Source organism: Heptranchias perlo, chromosome 19, assembly GCF_035084215.1.
Source record: "Heptranchias perlo isolate sHepPer1 chromosome 19, sHepPer1.hap1, whole genome shotgun sequence".
Classification (NCBI taxonomy): domain Eukaryota; kingdom Metazoa; phylum Chordata; class Chondrichthyes; order Hexanchiformes; family Hexanchidae; genus Heptranchias; species Heptranchias perlo.
In genome coordinates, this window is record NC_090343.1 from 1,566,661 (window position 1) to 1,589,001 (window position 22,341).

Genomic DNA, 22,341 nt, shown 5'->3' on the forward strand with positions numbered 1-22,341 from the left:
GAGCGGGGAGTGGGAGGCCCCGAGAGGGGAGCAGGAGGGGAGAGGGACCCCCCCGAGAGGGGAGCGGGGAGTGGGAGGCCCCGAGAGGGGAGCAGGAGGGGAGAGGGGTGCGGGACCGAGAGGGGAGCGGGAGGCCCCGAGAGGGGAGCAGGGAGAGGGGTGCGGGACCGAGAGGGGAGCAGGAGGCCCCGAGAGGGGAGCGGGGAGAGGGACCCCCCCGAGAGGGGAGTGGGAGGCCCCGAGCGGGGAGAGGGGTGCGGGAGGCCCCTAGAGGGGAGAGGGGTGCGGGAGGCCCCGAGAGGGGAGAGGGGTGCGGGAGGCCCCGAGAGGGGAGAGGGGAGCGGGAGGCCCCGAGAGGGGAGAGGGGAGCGGGAGGCCCCTAGAGGGGAGAGGGGTGCGGGAGCCACTGGCTGGACTGATTCTCGAATCCTTCTCTGCACCCACCCCAGCCTCAGATCGGACAATGCCGATGTTACAGGGTCTGACAGCTCAGTGGTCTGGTTTGAACCTGAAAGGTGCCAGTGATTTAGGCGACTCTTGTCCCTCACGAGGGACGGCTCTCTCACCTCTGTGTGAATTCTGCAGCACACACTTCCCGCTTGTTATTGGTGGAGGTGCTGCATTGCTCCCACAGAGTGAACTCCTCATCCAATAGTGAACATGTGTGATAATGTTTGGATTAAAATAATGTGAAATCTTTGTTCTGCTTCATTCCTGCACAGCGTCTTCAGCAGGCCGCGCGCACCGTCTGCAGCAGGCCGCGCGCACCGTCTGCAGCAGGCCGCGCGCACCGTCTGCAGCAGGCCGCGCGCACCGTCTGCAGCAGGCCGCGCGCACCGTCTGCAGCAGGCCGCGCGCACCGTCTGCAGCAGGCCGCGCGCACCGTCTGCAGCAGGCCGTGTACAGTTAATATTCACAGGGGCAAATTACTGGGACAAACTCCATTTTGCTTTTCCAATTGAAATCCTCAAGTACAACAATTGACCTGATATTTGGCCATGAGAGGCCTTCTGTTTCGAGGTCTCCACGTGAGTCAGGGCTTTATTCTACTGACACACACTTACCACTGTGGTGACACCATCGGGCGTGCACTCTCTCTGAAGCAAAGAATCGGAGAGTTCCGACCTCATTCTGATTCCAATCGGCTGGAGATGACACAAAAGTTTCTTGAGCTGCAAGAATTTGGTTTCTGAGGGTTTTTAACACAAGTCTCAGCACGACGGCCAAAACGGATACTGTCTCTTTAAAGCCCTGTTGCTACCGTTCTGTTTGATTGGTGGGTTCCATGTTTGAGAGTTGACCTCTCCCGTGTGTAAGGATTCCAGTCATTTTTTTGTTTTCTTTGTAGTGATTGCTGCAGCCTTAAATTAAAGGAATAAGGGGGAGATTTCTCTGGTGTTGTGCATCTCTCTACTTACATATTTGAGAACTAATGTGGATTTTAGTCTAATAGCCCAGCAAAGGGTGATGGGATTCCCCGCAGAAACCTACTGCATTCAGAATTAAATAGAACATATATCTGATGTTTATATAATTATATTTAAAAGTCAGTGGGGTGAGTTCATAATCAACATGTTAATACATTCTTATCAAATTCCTGTTTTAACAAAGGCTTTTAAATAGGTTTTCCACAGCCTGCCCTATAGGTCTTCACTGTCTGTTCTAGATATCCTGCACTATAGGCCTTGGCTGTCTGTTCTAGATATCCTGCACTCTAGGCCTTGGCTGTCTGTTCTAGATATCCTGCACTCTAGGCCTTGGCTGTCTGTTCTAGATATCCTGCACTCTAGGCCTTGGCTGTCTGTTCTAGATATCCTGCACTCTAGGCCTTGGCTGTCTGTTCTAGATATCCTGCACTATAGGCCTTGGCTGTCTGTTCTAGATATCCTGCACTCTAGGCCTTGGCTGTCTGTTCTAGATATCCTGCACTATAGGCCTTGGATGTCTGTTCTAGATATCCTGCACTCTAGGCCTTGGCTGTCTGTTCCAGATATCCTGCACTCTAGGCCTTGGCTGTCTGTTCTAGATATCCTGCACTCTAGGCCTTGGCTGTCTGTTCTAGATATCCTGCACTCTAGGCCTTGGCTGTCTGTTCTAGATATCCTGCACTATAGGCCTTGGCTGTCTGTTCTAGATATCCTGCACTATAGATCTTCACTGTCTGTTCTAGATATCCTGCACTATAGGCCTTGGCTGTCTGTTCTAGATATCCTGCACTCTAGGCCTTGGCTGTCTGTTCTAGATAGCCTGCACTCTAGGCCTTGGCTGTCTGTTCTAGATATCCTGCACTATAGGCCTTGGATGTCTGTTCTAGATAGCCTGCACTATGGGTCTTGGGTGTCTGTTCTAGATATCCTGCACTATAGGCCTTCGCTGTCTGTTCTAGATATCCTGCACTATAGGCCTTCGCTGTCTGTTCTAGATATCCTGCACTCTAGGCCTTGGCTGTCTGTTCTAGATAGCCTGCACTATGGGTCTTGGGTGTCTGTTCTAGATATCCTGCACTATAGGCCTTCGCTGTCTGTTCTAGATATCCTGCACTATAGGCCTTCGCTGTCTGTTCTAGATATCCTGCACTCTAGGCCTTGGCTGTCTGTTCTAGATATCCTGCACTCTAGGCCTTGGCTGTCTTCTAGAAATCCTGCACTATAGGCCTTTGCTGTCTGTTCTAGATATCCTGCACTATAGGCCTTGGATGTCTGTTCTAGATATCCTGCACTACAGGCAGACGATCTTTGTCAGCAGCAACTGACCCGGCTCCCAAAGCACTGACTATCAGACAGTTGGCGAGTAATCCAGGGCGATCTGGGGCGAGTAATCCAGAGCGATCTGGGGCGAGTAATCCAGAGCGATCTGGGGCGAGTATCCTAGAGGGGCAGCATGGTGCATTTTAGCAGCTCATTTTTTATATAACCTCTTGTTTGGGGACAGAGACTAAATAAAAACTCCCGGAACTGTGGTTCTCAAAAACCATCCGCTCATCTTAAAACCTTTCTGCCTCAGGTTTGTGCACAGCCAACAGTGGAGGAAAAGAAATTCGTTCCATCAGTTTTAAGTTCTCCTCCCGACTGTTCTGATTGGTTCTGACAACCTCCAGCTGTGCGTTCTGACTGATCTGATTGGTTCATATTGTCAGCTGCCAATCCGGAAAAGCTGATTCGTCCTGTGAAACGCTGCCAGTCTGACACACGGGTTGAAAGGCTGCACATTGGTCAATTCAGGAAGCTTCACGTCTGCCCCTGTATAGCTGGATTTTACCAATTTCTGCCAAGCGGCTGATGATTTTGGCCTCGAAGCTGGCATTGTGCACTCCCGTTAAGTGGAAAGCTCCAGCTAATCGGTTATTTTCCCAATAGTGGTACCAATTGCCTTTACTGTCCATACCATAGCCAAACACCGACAGCTGTTGGTGAGAACAGGATAGTTAATGGCAGCAAAATCCTCAATGGGAACTTCCCTACAGATGGAGCCGAGGAGGACAACACATCAAGTATCTGTCAGCACCTAGCTGAGAGAAGCAGTGACAAAGGCTCCAGGCCACCTGCTCACCTAAGGCCAATGCCTCAGGACTTTGACCTTTATAGAGTTGGAAGCAAGAGAAAGCCTTGGAGAGATTGTAGTGCGACCAGTGGGCAAGTCACAGATTTACCATAGAGTTATACAGCACGGATAGAGGCCCTTCGGCCCATCGTGTCCGCGACCAGTGGGCAAGTCACAGATTTACCATCTTCTCAATAAAAGAGAGTGGATTAGAAATTTGACCGGGCAGCACCTATTTCTCGGGCGCTAAATGTCCTCCAATATGGCGGGCAGGAACTGCGTGTTCATTGCGAGCCAGCAATGGATATTGGTGCAGGCATGTTTGAATAAGGGGCCGATCTCCTGTTTCAGGCCTCCTCTGCAAGATTGGGCTCACCTGAGGCATTCGGTGCCCGGCCAGGTCTGTTCAGCAAAACCAGGTCTACGTGCAGCCTAACAGGTGGTCCTTAAAGGGACTGGTGCAGGCCGCATGCAACAAGGTATGTGTTCAAAAATATCCTTACCTGAGCGTAGAGCCAGGAGGAGCAGGAGTGATCTCCCTGACCCCACATTGAAACCACGCAGGCCAACTCTTGCCCCCATCGCCCATCGCCACCTCGGCCCCCTCCCCTCAACCCCGATCACCCCCTCTCAGTGACCTGATCTTCGAGTCCTCTTCTCTGGGAACGCCCGTTAGGTGTCCGCAGCCCGCCTGATCGATGGTAATGAGGCCCGAGGCCCAATATTACGTGTGCCACAGGCCTATCCATCCAGGCCCAGGAATTGCTCCCAGCTCACACCGAATTTCTAGGCCACAGTATTTAGAAATAATTTTAAAAATTAGAACTCTAAAAATAAAATTAGAAAATATAAAAAATATTAAGTGTGTTCCGGTCCATGGTATCATGTGATTAGACATGGACCAATCAGAAATGTCACCGACTCACTACAGACGCATTAACATTCGATAAGGGCACCAAATGATTAATAAACCTCGAAAGATCCTTCAATCTTTCTTTCAAAGTGTAAATTGCTCTTTCGCTCCAGGTTGCCTCTGGTAATATCATTCAGGGGACAGGTCTCTCTGTCTCTCTCTCTCTCTCTCTCTCTCTGTCTCTCTGTCTCTCTCTCTGTCTCTCTCTCTGTCTCTCTCTCTCTCTCTCTCTCTCTCTCTCTCTGTCTCTCTCTCTCTCTCTCTCTCTAATTCTACTCATTGCACTTTGGGCCATAACCTCAGACGGGCCAAATCCCAACATGTGAGTGGGTATTTACACTGCGACTTATCATGGAATTACACAGAATGTACAGCACAGAAACAGGCCATTCGGCCCAACAGGTCTATGCCGGTGTTTATGCTCCACACGAGCCTCCTCCCTCCCTACTTCATCTCACCCTATCAGCATATCCTTCTATTCCTTTTCTAGCTTCCCCTTCAATGTATCTATTCCATTCACCTCAACTACTCCTTGTGGGAGTGAGTTCCACATTCTCACCACTCTCTGGGTAAAGAAGTTTCTCCTGAATTCCCGATTGGATTTATTAGTGACAATCTTATATTTATGGCCCCCTAGTTCTGGTCTTCCCCACTAACATCTTCTCTACGTCTACCCTATCAAACCCTTTCATAATCTTAAAGACCTCCATCAGGTCACCTCTTAGTCTTCTCTTTTTTAGAGAACTTCAGAAACATCTTCGTGAAATGCTTTGTGTACAATGAATGACTTTGAAATGCAGTGGATTTTTACGAGAGCAACTGCACCAGTCGTTGTGCAAAGCGGCTCCTCCAAGCAGCAATGGGGTGAGTGACGGGTTCATCTGATTTTGGTGGTGAGGGAGAAATGCTGGTCGGGTCCTAGAAGAAGGTCTACTGATGGGTCGCAGCTTAACCTGGACCAAAGAACGAGACCTTTGTAGGGCAGCACCGTCCCAGTGCCAGGCTGGACGACCTGCTCGGGACCTGGTGCAGAGCTACATCATGTCAACTTCTCCCTCAGACGAGAGTGCTGCCCACTGGATAAACCTGGTGAAAGGTCATCGCTCTGAAATATTAACTCTGTTCCTCTCTCCACAGATGCTGCCTGACCTGCTGAGCATTTCCAGCATTTTCTGTTCTTCTTTTAATGAAAAGTTACTCCCTCTATTCTTTACTTCCCCATTAAAATTTCTGTGTAGTGGAGAGAATCGCAATGAGTCTCTTTACAGTCTTGTTGGAAGATAAGTGTGACGGACTATTGGAGTAATCAGCACTCGATTTCTCTGGTCTTACCTGATCACAGATGTGAAGCCCAAAGATCAGTGCAAGCATACCAGTGGAGGGATATCTCCCATGATGTTCAGTCCAACTATCGGAGATATACTTGAAAAAGGCCGGATGAAAGATGGCTGCCTGGTGGGATGGTAATGTGAGATATTATAGATTGTACCTGGTGAGATTGTAATGTTCGTCGTTCAACGTCTAAGGTTTTTTGGTTGGAGCACAAATGAAAAGTTTGACCTTGGATTAAACATGACTGTTACTGGCCAACACGAGAGATCACTGAGGGAAAACCCTATTCCAGGAGGACCATCTGAACTCTCGGAATAATCTTAGTCAGAGAGACCATGCTGGTGTGAAGAGAATTCGGGGTTACGGGGAGCGGGCAGGAAATTGGACATGAATTTAGATTTGAGGTTAGGATCAGATCAGCCATGATCTTATTGAATGGCGGAGCAGGCTCGAGGGGCCGATTGGCCTACTCCTGCTCCTATTTCTTATGTTCTTATGTTCTGTATACACGCACACCACACACGCACACACAGATCCACACACACGCACACACACCACACGCACACACACCACACACACACCACACGCACACACACACACACGCACACACAGATCCACACACACACACACAGATCCACACACATGCACACACAGATCCACACACACGCACACACACCACACACACACACGCACACAGATACACGCACACAGATACACACACACACACACACACACGCACACAGATACACACACACACACACACACACAGATACGCACACACACATATATATATATATATATACAAACACACACCACATAAGGGTACGGTAGCATAGTGGTTATGTTACTGGACTAGTAATCCAGAGGCCTGGACTAAAATCCAGAGTTATGAGTTCAAATCCCGCCACAGCAGGTGGTGAATTTAAATTCAATTAATTAAATAAAAAATCTGGAATTAAAATACTAGTATCAGTAATGATGGCCATGAAACTACCGGATTGTCGTAAAAACCCATCTGGTTCACTAATGCCCTTTACAGAAGGAAACCTGCCGTCCTTACCCGGTCTGGCCTATATGTGACTCCAGGCCCACAGCAATGTGGTTGATTCTTAATTGCCCAGCAAGCCACTCAGTCCAAGAAGGCGGCTCACCACCACCTTCTCAAGGGCAATTAGGAATGGGCAATAAATGCCGGCCTCGCCAGCAACGCCCACATCCCATGAACGAATAAAAAAAACAGATACACATAAGCACATGCATTTTGACATTTGTACACCCAACATACACTTGCATATCCACACTTTTGTTTTCACACCTAGACACACGTACCTCAGTCACATGGACATGTTGCTGTATCTGTGTGTGTAACGATTACATTAACGTGTGGATGAGTTCTCTGATGAAGTAACGGAGAGGGTTGATGAGGGCAGTGCAGTTGATGTTGTGTATATGGACTTTCAAAAGGCATTGACAAAGTGCCACATAATAGACTTGTTAGCAAAATTAAACTCCATGGGATTAAAGGGACAGTTGCAGCATGGGTATAAAATTGGCTAAGGGACAGAAAGCAGAGAGTAGTGATGAACAGTTGTTTTTCAGACTGCAGGGAAGTATACTATGGTGTTCCCCAGGGGTCAGTATTAGGACCACTGCTCTTTTTGATATATATTAATGACCTGGACTTGGGTATAGAGGGTGTAATTTCAAAGTTTGCAGATGACACGAAACTCGGAAATGTAGTAAACAATGTGGAGGATAGTAACAGACTTCAGAAGGACATAAACAGACTGGTGAAATGGGCAGACGCATGGCAGATGAAATTTAATGCAGAGAAATGTGAAGTAGGAAGAATGAGGAGAGGCAAAATAAACTAAATGGAACAATTTTAAAGGGCGTACAGGAACAGAGAGACCTGGGGGTTTACGTGCACAAATCTTTGAAGGTGGCAGGACAAGTTGAGAAAGTGGTTAAAAAAGCATACGGGATCCTGGGCTTTGTTAATAGAGCCAGAATACAAAAGCAAGGAAGTTATGCTAAACCTTTAAACAACACTGGTTCGGCCTCAGCTGGAGTATTGTGTTCAATTCTGGGCACCGCACTTTAGGAAGGCTGTCAAAGCCTTAGAGAGGGTGCAGAGGAGATTTATTCGAATAGTACCAGGGATGAGGGACTTCAGTTATGTTGAGAGACTGGAGAAGCTGGGATTGTTCTCCTTAGAACAGAGAATGTTAAAGGGAAATTTAGGAACATAGGAACAGGAGTAGGCCATTCAGCCCCTCGTGCCTGCTCCGCCATTTGATAAGATCATGGCTGATCTGTGATCTAACTCCATATACCTGCCTTTGGCCCATATCCCTTAATACCTTTGATTGCCAAAAAGCTATCTATCTCAGATTTAAATTTAGCAATTGAGCTAGTATTTGATTGAGGTGTTCAAAATCATGAATGGTTTTGATAGAGTAAATAAGGAGAAACTGTTTCCAGTGGCAGGAGGGTCAGTAACCAGAGGACACAGATTTAAGGTGATCGGCAAAAGAGCCAGAGGCGACATGAGGAAACATTTCTTTACGCAGCGAGTTGTGATGATCTGGAATGCGCTGCCTGAAAGGGCGGTGGAAGCAGATTCAATAATACCTTTTAAAAGGGAATCAGGCTGTTAAGAGAGTCAAGGGAGGAAATAACGGAGGCTCTGACCATCATTTTCCAATCCTCTCTGGCTACAGGCCTGGTGCCGGAGGATTGGAGGACTGCTAACGTTGTACTGTTGTTTAAGAAGAGAGAAAGGGATAGACCGAGTAATTACAGGCCAGTCAGTGGTGAACAAATTATTGGAAAAAATTCTGAGGGACAGTATTAATCGTCACTTGGAAAGGCACGGATTAATCAAGGACAGTCAGCATGGGATTGTTAAGGGAAGGTCGTGTCTGACTAATTTGATTGAATTTTTTGAGGAGGTAACAAGGAGGGTCGATGAGGGTAGCGCGTTTGATGTAGTCTACATGGATTTTAGCAAGGCCTTTGACAAGGTCCCACATGGCAGACTGGTCAAAAAAATACAAGCCCATGGGATCCAAGGGAAAGTGGCAAATTGGATCCAAAATTGGCTCAGTGGCAGGAAGCAAAGGGTAATGGTCGACGGGTTTTTGTGACTGGAAGGCTGTTTCCAGTGGGGTTCCACAGGGCTCAGTGCTAGGTCCCTTGCTTTTTGTAATATAGATTAATGATTTAGGAGGCCACTTGATCTAATCTAGGGGGCATGATTAAGAAGTTTGCAGATGATGCAAAAATTGTCCGTGTGGTTGATAGTGAGGAGGAAAGCTGTAGACTGCAGGAAGATATCAATGGACTGGTCAGGTGGGCAGAAAAGTGGCAAATGGAGTTCAATCCAGAGAAGTGTGAGGTAATGCATTTGAGGAGGGCAAACAAGGCAAGGGAATACACAATAAATGTGAGGATACTGAGAGGTGTAGAGGAAGTGAGGGACCTTGGAGTGCATGTCCACAGATCCCTGAAGGTAGCAGGATAGGTAGATAAGGTGGTTAAAAAGGCATATGGGATACTTTCCTTTATTAGCCGAGGCATAGAATATAAGAGCAGGGAGGTTATGCAGGAACTGTATAAAACACTAGTTAGGCCACAGCTTGAGTACTGGGTACAGTTCTGGTCACCACATTACAGGAAAGATGTGACTGCACTAGAGAGGGTGCAGAGGAGATTTACGAGAATGTTGCCAGGACTGGAGAATTTTAGCTGTGAGGAAAGATTGGACAGGCTGGGGTTGTTTTCTTTGGAACAGAGGAGGCTGAGGGGAGATTTAATTGAGGTGTATAAAATTATGAGGAGCCCAGATAGAGTGGATAGGGAGTTATTTTTCAGCTGGCACAGACACGATGGGCCGAGTGGCCTCCTTCTGTGCCGTAAATTTCTATAATTCGATGATACGATAAATACTTGAAAGGAAAACATTTACGGAGCAATGGGGAAAAAGTAGAAGAACAGGCCTAATTGGATAGCTCTTTTGAAGAGCCGGCACAGGCACGATGGGCCAAATGGCCTCCCCCCTGTGCTGTACCTAGTGGGATACTGTGATGAACATAAGAACAGATTGTCTCACCTTGTCTTTATCCACTTTAATGTATCTTTTCAATCTCGTGTAGCTCCTGGAAGCGAAGAAACAAGGGAAGGAAAGGGTCATTTCAGTTATAGAGTTACCTCGAGTCTACAACACAGAAACAGGCCATTCGGCCCAACTTGTCCATGCCGGCGTTTATGCTCCACACAAGCCTCCTCCCTCCCCTCTTCATCTCCCACCATCAGCATATAAAAGTCGCTACTTTTAGTGATTTGTGTATCTGTACCCCCAGATCCCTCTGCTCCTCTACCCCATTTAGACTCTTATTATCCAAACAGTATGTGGCCTCCTTATTCTTCCCACCTCACACTTACTTATATTGAAATATATTTGCCAGTGTAATATACACAGAAACAACGCCAGGGAGGGGTCGGTGCAGTGTGTACCATCAGTGTAATATACACAGAAACAACGCCAGGGAGGGGTCGGTGCAGTGTGTACTACCAGTGTAATATACACAGAAACAACACCAGGGAGGGGTCGGTGCAGTGTGTACTACCAGTGTAATATACACAGAAACAACACCAGGGAGGGGTCGGTGCAGTGTGTACTACCAGTGTAATATACACAGAAACAACACCAGGGAGGGGTCGGTGCAGTGTGTACTATCAGTGTAATATACACAGAAACAACACCAGGGAGGGGTCGGTGCAGTGTGTACTACCAGTGTAATATACACAGAAACAACACCAGGGAGGGGTCGGTGCAGTGTGTACGACCAGTGTAATATACACAGAAACAATACCAGGGAGGGGTCGGTGCAGTGTGTACTACCAGTGTAATATACACAGAAACAATACCAGGGAGGGGTCGGTGCAGTGTGTACCATCAGTGTAATATACACAGAAACAATACCAGGGAGGGGTCGGTGCAGTGTGTACTACCAGTGTAATATACACAATGAACCAACGCCAGGGAGGGGTCAGTGCAGTGTGTACTACCAGTGTAATATACACAATGAACCAACGCCAGGGTGGGGTCAGTGCAGTGTGTACTACCAGTGTAATATACACAATGAACCAACACCAGGGAGGGGTCGATGCAGTGTGTACTACCAGTGTAATATACACAATGAACCAACACCAGGGAGGGGTCAGTGCAGTGTGTACTATTCCAGACTGAGATCGATAGATTTTTGGACTCTCGGGGAATCAGGGATGTGGGGATCGGGCGGGAAAGTGGAGTTGAGATCGAAGATCAGCCATGATCTTATTGAATGGTTGAGCAGGCTCGAGGGGCCGAATGGCCTACTCCTGCTCCTATTTCTTATGTTTTTATGTAAAAGAAGGATAGTGCAGAGACCATCAACACCAACGTATAAAGCACTTTTAAAAACACCTCAACGCACTCTACAGGAGCGAAATCAGGAAGCACTTTTTCCACACAATGAGGTGTGGAAATCTGGAACTCTCTCCCCCCAAAAGGCTGTGGATGCTGGGGGAACAAGTGAAACTTTCAAAACTGAGATCGCTGGATTTTTGTTGGGTGAGGGTATCGAGGGATATGGAACAAAGGCGGGTAAATGGAGTTAAGGTACAGATCGGCCATGATCTAACTGAATGGCGGAACAGGTTCGTGGGGTTGAATGGCCTTCTCCTGTTCCTATGTTCCTAGGAAGGGGGATGGAACTGCACAGGAGTTAGGAGAAGAGTTGAGGATTAGACTGTGAGCAGGTTGTGGGTGTAATGGAAACCAGAAGGAGGAATTTGAGCTGCGAGTGGCGGGAGTGGAGAGTCCGGAGCTAAATGGCAGTGATGCAGTTCAGGGCATTGGGTGGAAAGGGAGGGGTTGGATTTAGGCTAATAGTTGGTGAGGGGCGAAATGATGCAAGTTGGGATTTAAGAAGAGAGAACAGTGAAATCGTCGGGCGTTGTCTCAGGGTGCTGGAGTGGTCAGAAGCCAAGTGGGGAGGGGATAGAGAGGAGAAGGTGTTGGGTTTCATGGAAGAGATGAGCTTGATGAGGGCTCGGGGAGTGAGAGGAGAAACTGCAGAGTATGGAGGAGTTGGGGCTGAGCAGAAGGCTATCCAGGAGAACTGAGAATGGTAGTCTAGTGGTTCTGTTACTGGACTAGTAATTCAGAGTGTGTGAGTTTAAATCCCACCGTGGGCAGTCTGAAAATTTGAATTCAGTTTTTAAAAAATCTGGTCTCAGTAAAAGTGACCATGAAGCTGTCGGATTGTCATAAAAACCCAACTGGTTCACTAATGGAAGGAAACCTGCCGTCCTTACCCGGTCTGGGCCTGTATGTGACTCCAATCCCACACCAACGTGGTTGACACTTAACTGCCCTCTGAGGGGGCCTAGTAAGCCCCTCACTTGTATCAAACTCTACCAGTGGCCCACCACCACCTTCTCAGGGCAACTCAGGATGGGCAATAAATGCCGGCCTTGCCAGCGACACCCACAAACCCAGAATAAATTTTTAAAAATCTACGAGCCCTGCTCCTCCCTCACATCCTCTACAATCTCTCCTGTCACAGATCTTACCCAACCCATTTACTGCTCTGCAAAGTTCACCCTGTCCTCAAATGGAAACCAACCAAATCCACTTCTCCCATCACCTTGCACTAGCTGCCTTCAAAGACAGGATACTCCCGTGTCACACGCTGCCTTCAACCATCTCCATCTGTACTGAACCTTAGAGTACTAACATACGCCCTAGTCAGATATCCACTGATGTTTATGAGAGAGCCAATTCCACAGCAGATGGACATGTTAAGTGAGACGTAGGACTCCCCTTCCAGATGGATATGTTAAGTGAGACGTAAGATTCCCCTTCCAAATGGACATGTTAAGTGAGACGTAGGACTCCCCTTCCAGATGGATATGTTAAGTGAGACGTAAGATTCCCCTTCCAGATGGACATGTTAAGTGAGACGTAAGACTCCCCTTCCAGATGGACATGTTAAGTGAGACGTAGGGCTCCCCTCCAGATGGTCACTACATCTTTGTCGGGCTACTTTTTACTTACGACGCGCTGTTTCCGTTTGATAGGACATTTGAAAACCACCATATGTCGCGAGGTTTAAACGGGACCAGCACCAGATGAATGTTGGGTTCAAGATCCTGGGCGCTCTCTGGGTACATGAAGTGATGGGTGGTTTTCTTGCCCACATCCAACTCATACCCCTTGGTCACTGCCCTGTTCATCCTAAGTAAAAGAATCGAAGAGTTACTGCCTCAGACAGGATCACACAGTCTTCGCAGGTGAAGGTACAAGGAATGATGGGCTGGGACTGTGCTCGAGATTCCCCACATGGTGAGATCCCAATTCCAAACGTGTTGACGTGATGAGTAGCGACAGTAACAGAAAGAATAGCTCAACAGGATTTCTGATGGTGCCAATCAATTCATTGTTCTGTAATATTGGTCTTTCACTCGGTCTCTGGATCCCTGGGCCCAGCCTCGTAAAAGAATTCCCTTGGACAGCGGGAAAAGGGAGGAAGCAACAATAAATCCCAACTGAGTCAACATCCCACAGACCGGTCGCCCATGAACGGCTGACAGTGGATAGTATAATGATTATGTTACTGGACTAATAATCCAGAAAACATGAGTTCAAATCCCACCACATCAGTTTGAGAATTTGAATTCAGTTTAAATAAAAAATTGAAATCAAATATATGTAGAAATAAAAATCTGGTCTCAGTAAACCGTGACAATGAAGCTGTCAGATTGTCATAAAAACCCAACTGGTTCACTAATGTCCTTTAGGGAAGGAAACCTGCCGTCCTTCCCCGGTCTGGGTCTATGTGACCCTAGTTGGTTGACTCTGAAGTGTCCTAGTAAGCCCTTCAGTTGCATCATACAGAAGGAGGCCACTACCACCTTCTCCGGGCAAGTAGAGGTGGGAAATAATTACTGGCCTTGCCACATCCGAGAATAAATTTTAAAAGAAATTGGCCTTTTTTATTGATGAATGGTCCCTGTTCTGGATCAGTAACTCCCACTGTAAAATCTACATGTGTAGAGATAGGCTCACTGCTCCCCCTCTCTTTCCAACAATAAACCAGTCTGGCAACACCCACAAACCCAGTGTGGTGTGTCTGGGTGGGACGTCCAGCCATCTAACTCCCCAGTGTGCCTGAGTGGGATGTCTAGCTGTCTAACTGCCCGGTGGGGTATGTCTGGGTGGAACGTCCAGCCGTCTAGCTGCCCAGTGCGGTATGTCTGGGTGGGACGTCCAACTGTCTAGCTGCCCAGTGTGGTATGTCTGGGTGGGACGTCCAGCCGTCTAGCTGCCCAGTGTGGTATGTCTGGGTGGGACGTCCAGCCGTCTAGCTGCCCAGTGTGGTATGTCTGGGTGGGACGTCCAGCCGTCTAGCTGCCCAGTGTGAGCTCCCAGCCTCGGATTGTGAGCTCACCCATCTGGGGGCCAGTAAATGGTGCTGCTGCTGCAATCTTTAAAACCCTGCAGCAGCATGCGGGGAGGTGGGAAATTCTTCGCAGGATGTCACACAGGTCTGCTGCGGGGCACTGAGCGCCCCCTCCCCGAGTGGATGGGCTGTTGGCCGCTTACGGCAGCACTGGGAAATTGGGGGCTGGAAAAAATGGGCAGGGATCTGGCAAAACGGATCTTTGCCCCATATCCTGCGCCTCCCCCCTCCCCGCACAGCAGAACATCGCCTGAAATCGTAAGAAATTCCAGACTATAATCTGGGCTCACGTAGGGGGAGTGCGGTGCAGTACGGCTGTTGGTAGCCCAGCCTCAGTCACTGCAGGAGAGGATGAGGGGCAAATTGGGGGAAAATGTGGGATACATTTTCGTTATCACGGCATGGTGGTAATCTGCCGGAGCAAATCCCCTGCCCCATGGTACCTCTCGCACACCCCCCCTCCCCGAACTAATTCAATGGAATGGAGGTTTATAACGGGCGGTCTCTATAACGGGCGGTCTCTATAATGGGCGGTCTCTATAACAGGAGGGCTGTATAACGGGCGAACTCTATAACGGGCGGTCTCTATAATGGGCGGTCTCTATAACAGGAGGGCTGTATAACGGGTGAGCTCTACAACAGAAGGACTCTATAACGGACGGGCGATTTGCTCCGCCAAGCGGTGAAAACGAGAATTTACCGTGTCGCTCTCCAAGCGATCCTTCTCGAGAGCTCCCAGAGACGGTCAGAGAAACCCATAATATTTAACAGAAGAATGATTTCTGTATCTCCGCCCCACTGAACAGACTGACTGGGGTCGATTTTAACCCTGGGCGTGGAATTGGGTGGTGGGGGGAGAGAGGGATTTCACCGACTCTCACACTGAGTAGTGCCGAAAATTTTGTCCTCAGGGAGGGGGAGGGGGCAATCTCGGAGGGGGGTCACAGACCAGCTGGAATCAGGCCAGAAGACTTTTAGGGGGCCGGGATGAACTGACCCCACAAGAGTTTTTTTTAAAATGAAAACCTACCTTTCCGAGGCATCTTCAGCGGCCCTTTAAAGACCATTGGTTCGGCTACTCAATGGCATGTACCAATGGGTGAGCAGAGGGGTGCACATCCTGCCCTTTGGTCCCGAGTATTCATAGGACCCCAATTAGCATCTCAGCGTTAGGCTCCTGCCTGAAACAGAGACCCCTGGGAATAGAGCGGGAACGTGTCGCTAAGTGTATTCCCCCAATTTTGGGGGTTCTACTGCCCCGTTCCTGCCGGGCGGAGGGAGCTAAAATCAACCCCAAAAGTTACATTTTAAAACTTACCTTATAACGAAGTCCTGCGAATCGATCAACTCCCCGTAATTGGATCCTTTGAGATTCTTAGAATTCCCAACAATGGCACACCTTCGACAGCGACAGAAATCGTCAGTCTTTAATGGATCGGACTTAGGCATGATCTCAAAGAGTCTGCTGTGGACAAAGCTCAGCTTTGGATGCTTAGATTGTAAACCCTGAAGAGAAGAACGAGAACCAGTGATTGTCGCTGTACAATTGTTTACTAAAGAACAAAACAGGGTCAGAGCAGGTCATCGGTGGGATCAGGGTCAGAGTGGGTCAGCGGTGGGATCAGGGTCAGAGTGGGTCAGCGGTGGGATCAGGGTCAGAGTGGGTCATCGGTGGGATCAGGGTCAGAGTGGGTCATTGGTGGGATCAGGGTCAGAGTGGGTCATTGGTGGGATCAGGGTCAGAGTGGGTCATTGGTGGGATCAGGGTCAGAGTGGGTCAGCGGTGGGCTCAGGGTCAGAGTGGGTCAGCGGTGGGATCAGGGTCAGAGTGGGTCATCGGTGGGATCAGGGTCAGAGTGGGTCATCGGTGGGATCAGGGTCAGAACATAAGACATAAGAACATAAGAAATAGGAGCAGGAGTGGGCCATTCGGCCCCTCGAGCCTGCTCCACCATTCAATCAGATCATGGCTGATCTTCAACCTCAACTCCACTTTCCTGCCCAATCCCATGGTGGGATCAGGGTCAGAGCAGGTCATGGGGTAGGATCCAAGGCTTCTTTGACAGCACCTCCCAAACCCGCGACCTCTACTACCTAGAAGGACAAGATGTGGAGATGCCGGTGATGGACTGGGGTGGACAAATGTAAGGAATCTTACAACACCAGGTTATAGTCCAACAAATTTATTTTAAAATCACAAGCTTTCGGAGATTATCCCCTTCGTCAGGTGAGTGAGTGAAAGATTCTCAAATCGCATATCTTATACTAGGCTGGGACAGCATCACACCAATCAAAAGGTGTCGTTGTTATTCAAACAGGCCAGTCACGGAGAACAGCACGTCCCAGTACACTGGATATACATTGTGTCAATTACACAGACAGACAGAAAGAGACCCAAATGGCAGAGAGAGAGAGAGAGAGAGGGAATATTAAAAACATAACTTTTTTTCCCCCTTTTTGCTGGTGGGGTTACGTGTAGCGTGACATGAACCCAAGATCCTGGTTGAGGCCGTCCTCATGGGTGCGGAACTTGGCTATCAATTTCTGCTCGACGATTTTGCGTTGTCGTGTGTCTCGAAGGCCGCCTTGGAGAACGCTTACCCGAAGATCGGTGGCTGAATGTCCTTGACTGCTGAAGTGTTCCCCGACTGGGAGGGAACCCTCCTGTCTGGCGATTGTTGCGCGGTGTCCGTTCATCCGTTGTCGCAGTGTCTGCATGGTCTCGCCAATGTAACATGCTCCGGGGCATCCTTTCCTGCAACGTATGAGGTAGACAACGTTGGCCAGATCATCGACACGGATACCACCATCACACGAGAGGACACCACCCACCAGGTACATGGTTCGTACTCCTGTGACTCGGCCAACATTGTCTACCTCATACGTTGCAGGAAAGGATGCCCCGGAGCATGGTACATTGGCGAGACCATGCAGACACTGCGACAACGGATGAACGGACACCGCGCAACAATCGCCAAACAGGAGGGTTCCCTCCCAGTCGGGGAACACTTTAGCAGTCAAGGACATTCAGCCACCGATCTTCGGGTAAGCGTTCTCCAAGGCGGCCTTCGAGACACACGACAACGCAAAATCGTCGAGCAGAAGTTGATAGCCAAGTTCCGCACCCATGAGGACGGCCTCAACCGGGATCTTGGGTTCATGTCACGCTACACGTAACCCCACCAGCAAAAAGGGGAAAAAAAAGTTATGTTTTTAATATTCTCTCTCTCTCTCTCTGCCATTTGGGTCTCTTTCTGTCTGTCTGTGTAATTGACACAATGTATATCCAGTGTACTGGGACGTGCTGTTCTCCGTGACTGGCCTGTTTGAATAACAACGACACCTTTTGATTGGTGTGATGCTGTCCCAGCCTAGTATAAGATATGCGATTTGAGAACCTTTTCACTCATTCACCTGACGAAGGGGATAATCTCCGAAAGCTTGTGATTTTAAAATAAATTTGTTGGACTATAACCTAGAAGGACAAGGGCAGCAGGTACATGGGAACAACACCACCTGCACGTTCCCCTCCAAGTCACACACCATCCCGACTTGGAAATATATCGGCCGTTCCTTCATCGTCGCTGGGTCAAAATCCTGGAACTCCCTTCCTAACAGCACTGCGGGAGAACCTTCACCACACGGACTGCAGTGGTTCAAGAAGGCGGCTCACCACCACCTTCTCAAGGGCAATTAGGGATGGGCAATAAATGCCGGCCTCGCCAGCGACACCCACATCCTGAGAATTAATTTTTTTTAAAACAATGTTACTTTAACTCACCAACCACCACAAAAGAACAGCCGGGGGGATGTTTTGGTTATCGCTGGTTAGCAGTGGCTCAATCCTTGAATTAAATCGCTTGTCGAACCAGTGGGAGACGCCTTGGTCCGTGATACAGGTCTCACAGCCACAAGATTTCTTCATGCAGGGGGGTCCTTCCCTCACTAAGTAGAGTCGGTAGATAATGTATGTCGGAGACACGAAACAACAAATGGCAAGAAAGGACTTTATCGTTTTGTAAGACCTCATCTTGAAGTTGCTGAGCAGGTGGATGCTCAGTGGGGAATCTGGTTGCAACCTCCAGCTCCTGGTCCTCCTGCAGATGTGGATAGTGTGGAAATCCCAGTCAACACTGACAGGTCTTCACAAACTACGATCTCTGATGGTCTCTTTCATCCTTCAGCAGTAGTTCTGAGCTGAAAGTTTTTAAAAGCATAAAATATGATGACTGAAGAAACCTGGTTATTTAGTTCCGCTCTCTTCAAAGGGAGTAATACTCTCGGGGGGGAAGCCATTCCCCTCAGCAATACTGGGGCGGGGCGGGGTCAGGGGGGTCACAGAGAAGGACTTGCCCCATTTGACGCTGTGTTTCATTGTCACCATCTCCATCCAGGAGCAAGTAGGATTCTAATCCCATTCATCTCAAAGGCTCCCAGAGAGAGATGTCACCCAAAGGGGTCTTTCTGGCTGAAGACTCAACAGATTCATTAGTTGAGAATCCCAGGTGAAGGACCGAGCCATATCGTACAGGGCACCAGCTCGGAGGGAAAGAGCAGGAAAGAAAACGGGCAAATTGAGGACCATGGTGGTTTGGTTGTCGGGTTATCACTCAAACCCTGCAGCACCTCACAGACAATTCCTGCAACAAGTCTGATCAAACACTCGGGCATGAGAGTGCAGATTCCGAAACACGTCTGTGTAATGTCGAGGGACACCTCAGTATAATAAATATTTCTAAAATCTATAGCCTGGAGATGATTTGATGATATTAATGAACCAATGCTGAATGAACCTGTGTGAGATTCCAGTCCGGTAAGAAACGGAGGTTTTAACCGTTTCAAATAAACCTGTTGGTGTTTGTATTAAACTAGTAGATGGAGGAATCTCTCACAGCTTTCAGTATGTGTCCCCTAACATCACCAACAATCATTTCTGACCTTGTACACGGAAGTTTTGTGTGTAGCTGATCCTCTCACATTTCAGACAACACTTATTTACAGATGCAAAATAATCTTTGAAAAACACAGAAAGGCTGTCATTTCCTGCTATTTTTTTTTCTTATCTGGTGAAGAAATAAGAATTCACAAGCAACTTCCAAACTATAAAGAATTACTCTTTAGTGAGTCTCAAGATAAATGCCATCGCTACAAGAGCAGGTCAGAGGCTGGGTATTCTGCGGCAAGTGACTCACCTCCTGACTCCCCAAAGCCTTTCCACCATCTACAAGGCACAAGTCAGGAGTGTGATGGAATACTCTCCACTTTCCTTGATGAGTGCAGCTCCAACAACACTCATGACGCTCAACACCATCCAGGACAAAGCAGCCCACTTGATTGGCACCCCATCCACCACCCTAAACATTCACTCCCTTCACCACCGGCACACGGTGGCTGCAGTGTGTACCATCCACAGGATGCACTGCAGCAACTCACCAAGGCTTCTTCGACAGCACCTCCCAAACCCACGACCTCTACCACCTAGAAGGACGAGGGCAGCAGGCACATGGGAACAACACCAAATGCACGTTCCCCTCCGAGTCAGACATATATCGGCCGTTCCATCATCGTCACTGGATCAGCACTGTGGGAGGACCTTCACCTCACGGACTGCAGCGGTTCAAGAAGGCAGCTCACCACCACCTTCTCAAGGGGCAACTAGGGATGGGCAATAAATGCCGGCCTCACCAGCGATGTCCACATCCCGAGAATTAATTTTTTAAAAGATGATCGGTGCTGACTATTCTTTGTTATATTTTCGGTTTCTAGATGTTTTTCTATTACATCTTTGAGTAAAGATTCCATTATCTTTCCTACCACCAACGTTAAGCTAATTGGTCTATAGTTCCCTGGACTGGTTCTATCTCCCCTTTTAAATATGGGAATAACATTAGCTGTCTGCCAGTCCTCTGGCACTACTCCCTTTTCTAATTAATTTTTATATATATGTAATATATACTATCTCTTCCTTAACTTATTTTAATATGTGCGGATGCAATCCATCCAGACATGGGATTTTATCCTCTCTAAGTTTGATTAGTTTATCAATTATCTCTCCCCTTTCTATCTTAAATGTCTATCTTTTTTGATTTCTTCTTCTAATGTCATGCCCACCATGTTAGCCTCCCTGGTAAATGCTGAGGCAAAGTAATTATTTAATATTTCTGCCATTTCGCTGTCATTGCCTCTGAGTTTGTCGCGTGTATCCTTTATTGGCCCTATCCCTCTCCTAATTTTTCTTTTGTTATTTATGTGTCTGTAGAATACTTTACTATCAGTGTTTATATTCCTTAATAAGTTAATCTCGTAGTTTCTCTTTGCCTTCCTAATTGTTTTTTGACTTCTTTCCTAACCTCTTTGTGTTCCCTTTTGTCATCTTCTCCTTTGTTGTCTATGTACTCAGTGAATGCCTTTTTCTTTAGTTTCAATTTTACCCTTATCTCTTTATTCACCCATGGTGTTTCATTACTGCCTAGTTTGTTCTTGTATTTTAGAGGAATATATTTCTCCTGAACTCTATTGTTCACCATTTTAAATATTTCCCACTGCTCTTCTATTTCTTTGTCTATCAAATTTTTTTTCCAGTTTACTTGCCCTAATTCTACTCTCACCCCTCAAAATTAGCTTTTTTCCCCCAATCTATTACTTTGGTCTTTATCTTACTTATGTTTTTCTCAATCATTATTTTAAACATTAATATGTTATGATCGCTATTGCCCAGATGTTCCCCTACGCTTACATCTCTTATCTGCTCTGGTTCATTTCCCATTACTGGATCCAGCAGTGACTCCTCTCTTGTCGGGCTTCTCACACACTGGGTAAGAAAGAAGTCCTGAACACACTGTAAAAACTCCATTCCCTTTTCCTCTTTCCCCACCTCTTCTGCATCTGAATGTGTGATTATAAGTGAGCTGACGGTTGCTTGAAATAGGAAGTATTTAAAAATAAGCATTTGTCACTTAACCGAGCAATCCAACAGTAATTGCACTGCTGCTCTGTCACTCCCCTCCTGTCCAAGTCAAGCTGCAAACTGCGGATACGTTTGCCCTGAATTTCCACGCAGTGAGTTGCAACACTTTTACACCAATGGGACCCGCTGATAGTCTGGAGAGTTTCCTGGGTCAACAACAACAACTTGTATTTATCGAGTGCCTTCAACATAGAAAAACATCCCATGGAGCTTTGAGGAGATGTAATGAGAAATAATGTACATTGGTTGCGTCATTGTACACGTATTTACAGGACTGTGCATTAGAACTGATACATTGTGCCCGAGACGGTTTCGCTGCAGAATGCGAGGGGTAGATTTTAACTGTCGGGAGGAGGGAGGGAGGCCTGGTCCGTTTTGAGGGCAGGGCCTCGTTACCTTGCGCTGGCAAAGAGGGAATCTGTGCTTCAGCTCGCCGGCTCTGGGCCGGGTGATCTCGGACACCTGGAGACCGACCCAGGCAATGGGGGGGGGGGGGGGGGTGGTGACAGGAGGCGGGGGGAGGGGGCGATGGCAGAGAGAAGATAAGAACATAAGAAATAGGAGCAGGAGTAGGCCATTCGGCCCCTCGAGCCTGCTCCGCCAAGCAACAGATCATAGCTGATCTTCGACCTCAACTCCACTTTCCCGCCTGATCCCCATATTCCTTGATTCCCCGAGAGTTCAAAAATCTATTGATCTCAGTCTTGAATATATTCAATGACTGAGCATCCACAGCCCTCTGGGGTAAAGAATTCCAAAGATTCTCAACCCTCTGAGTGAAGAAACTTTTCCCCATCTCAGTCCTAAATGGCCGACCCCTTATCCTGAGACTATGCCCCCTAGTTCTAGACTCTCCAGCCAGGGGTAACAATCTCTCAGCATCTACCCTGTCAAGCCCCCTCAGAATCTTATATGTTTCAATGAGATCACCTCTCATTCCTCTAAACTCCAGAGAGTACAGGCCCATTCTACTCAATCTCTCCTCAAAGGACAACCCTCTCATCCCAGGAATTAATCTAGTGAACCTTCACTGCACCGCCTCTAAGGCAAGTATATCCTTCCTTAGGTAAGGAGACCAA

General features: G+C 47.9%; 1 protein-coding gene across 2 annotated transcripts in view; it reads right to left on the reverse strand.

The window, feature by feature from the left end:
* Positions 1-1,520: 1,520 nt before the first annotated feature.
* The window catches only part of LOC137335063 (CMP-N-acetylneuraminate-beta-galactosamide-alpha-2,3-sialyltransferase 2-like), a 34,331-nt gene continuing 13,510 nt past the window's right edge, over positions 1,521-22,341 (reverse strand). For both annotated transcript variants that reach the window (XM_068000144.1, XM_068000145.1), the window contains 6 exons: positions 18,077-18,492; positions 15,614-15,801; positions 12,891-13,070; positions 9,900-9,945; positions 5,786-5,905; positions 1,521-3,403 (listed from right to left, as the gene is read on the reverse strand). In XM_068000144.1, coding sequence (XP_067856245.1) covers positions 3,218-3,403; positions 5,786-5,905; positions 9,900-9,945; positions 12,891-13,070; positions 15,614-15,801; positions 18,077-18,325 — 969 coding nt within the window. In that variant the 5' untranslated portion in view covers positions 18,326-18,492 and the 3' untranslated portion in view covers positions 1,521-3,217. The remainder of the gene's footprint in view (positions 3,404-5,785; positions 5,906-9,899; positions 9,946-12,890; positions 13,071-15,613; positions 15,802-18,076; positions 18,493-22,341) is intronic.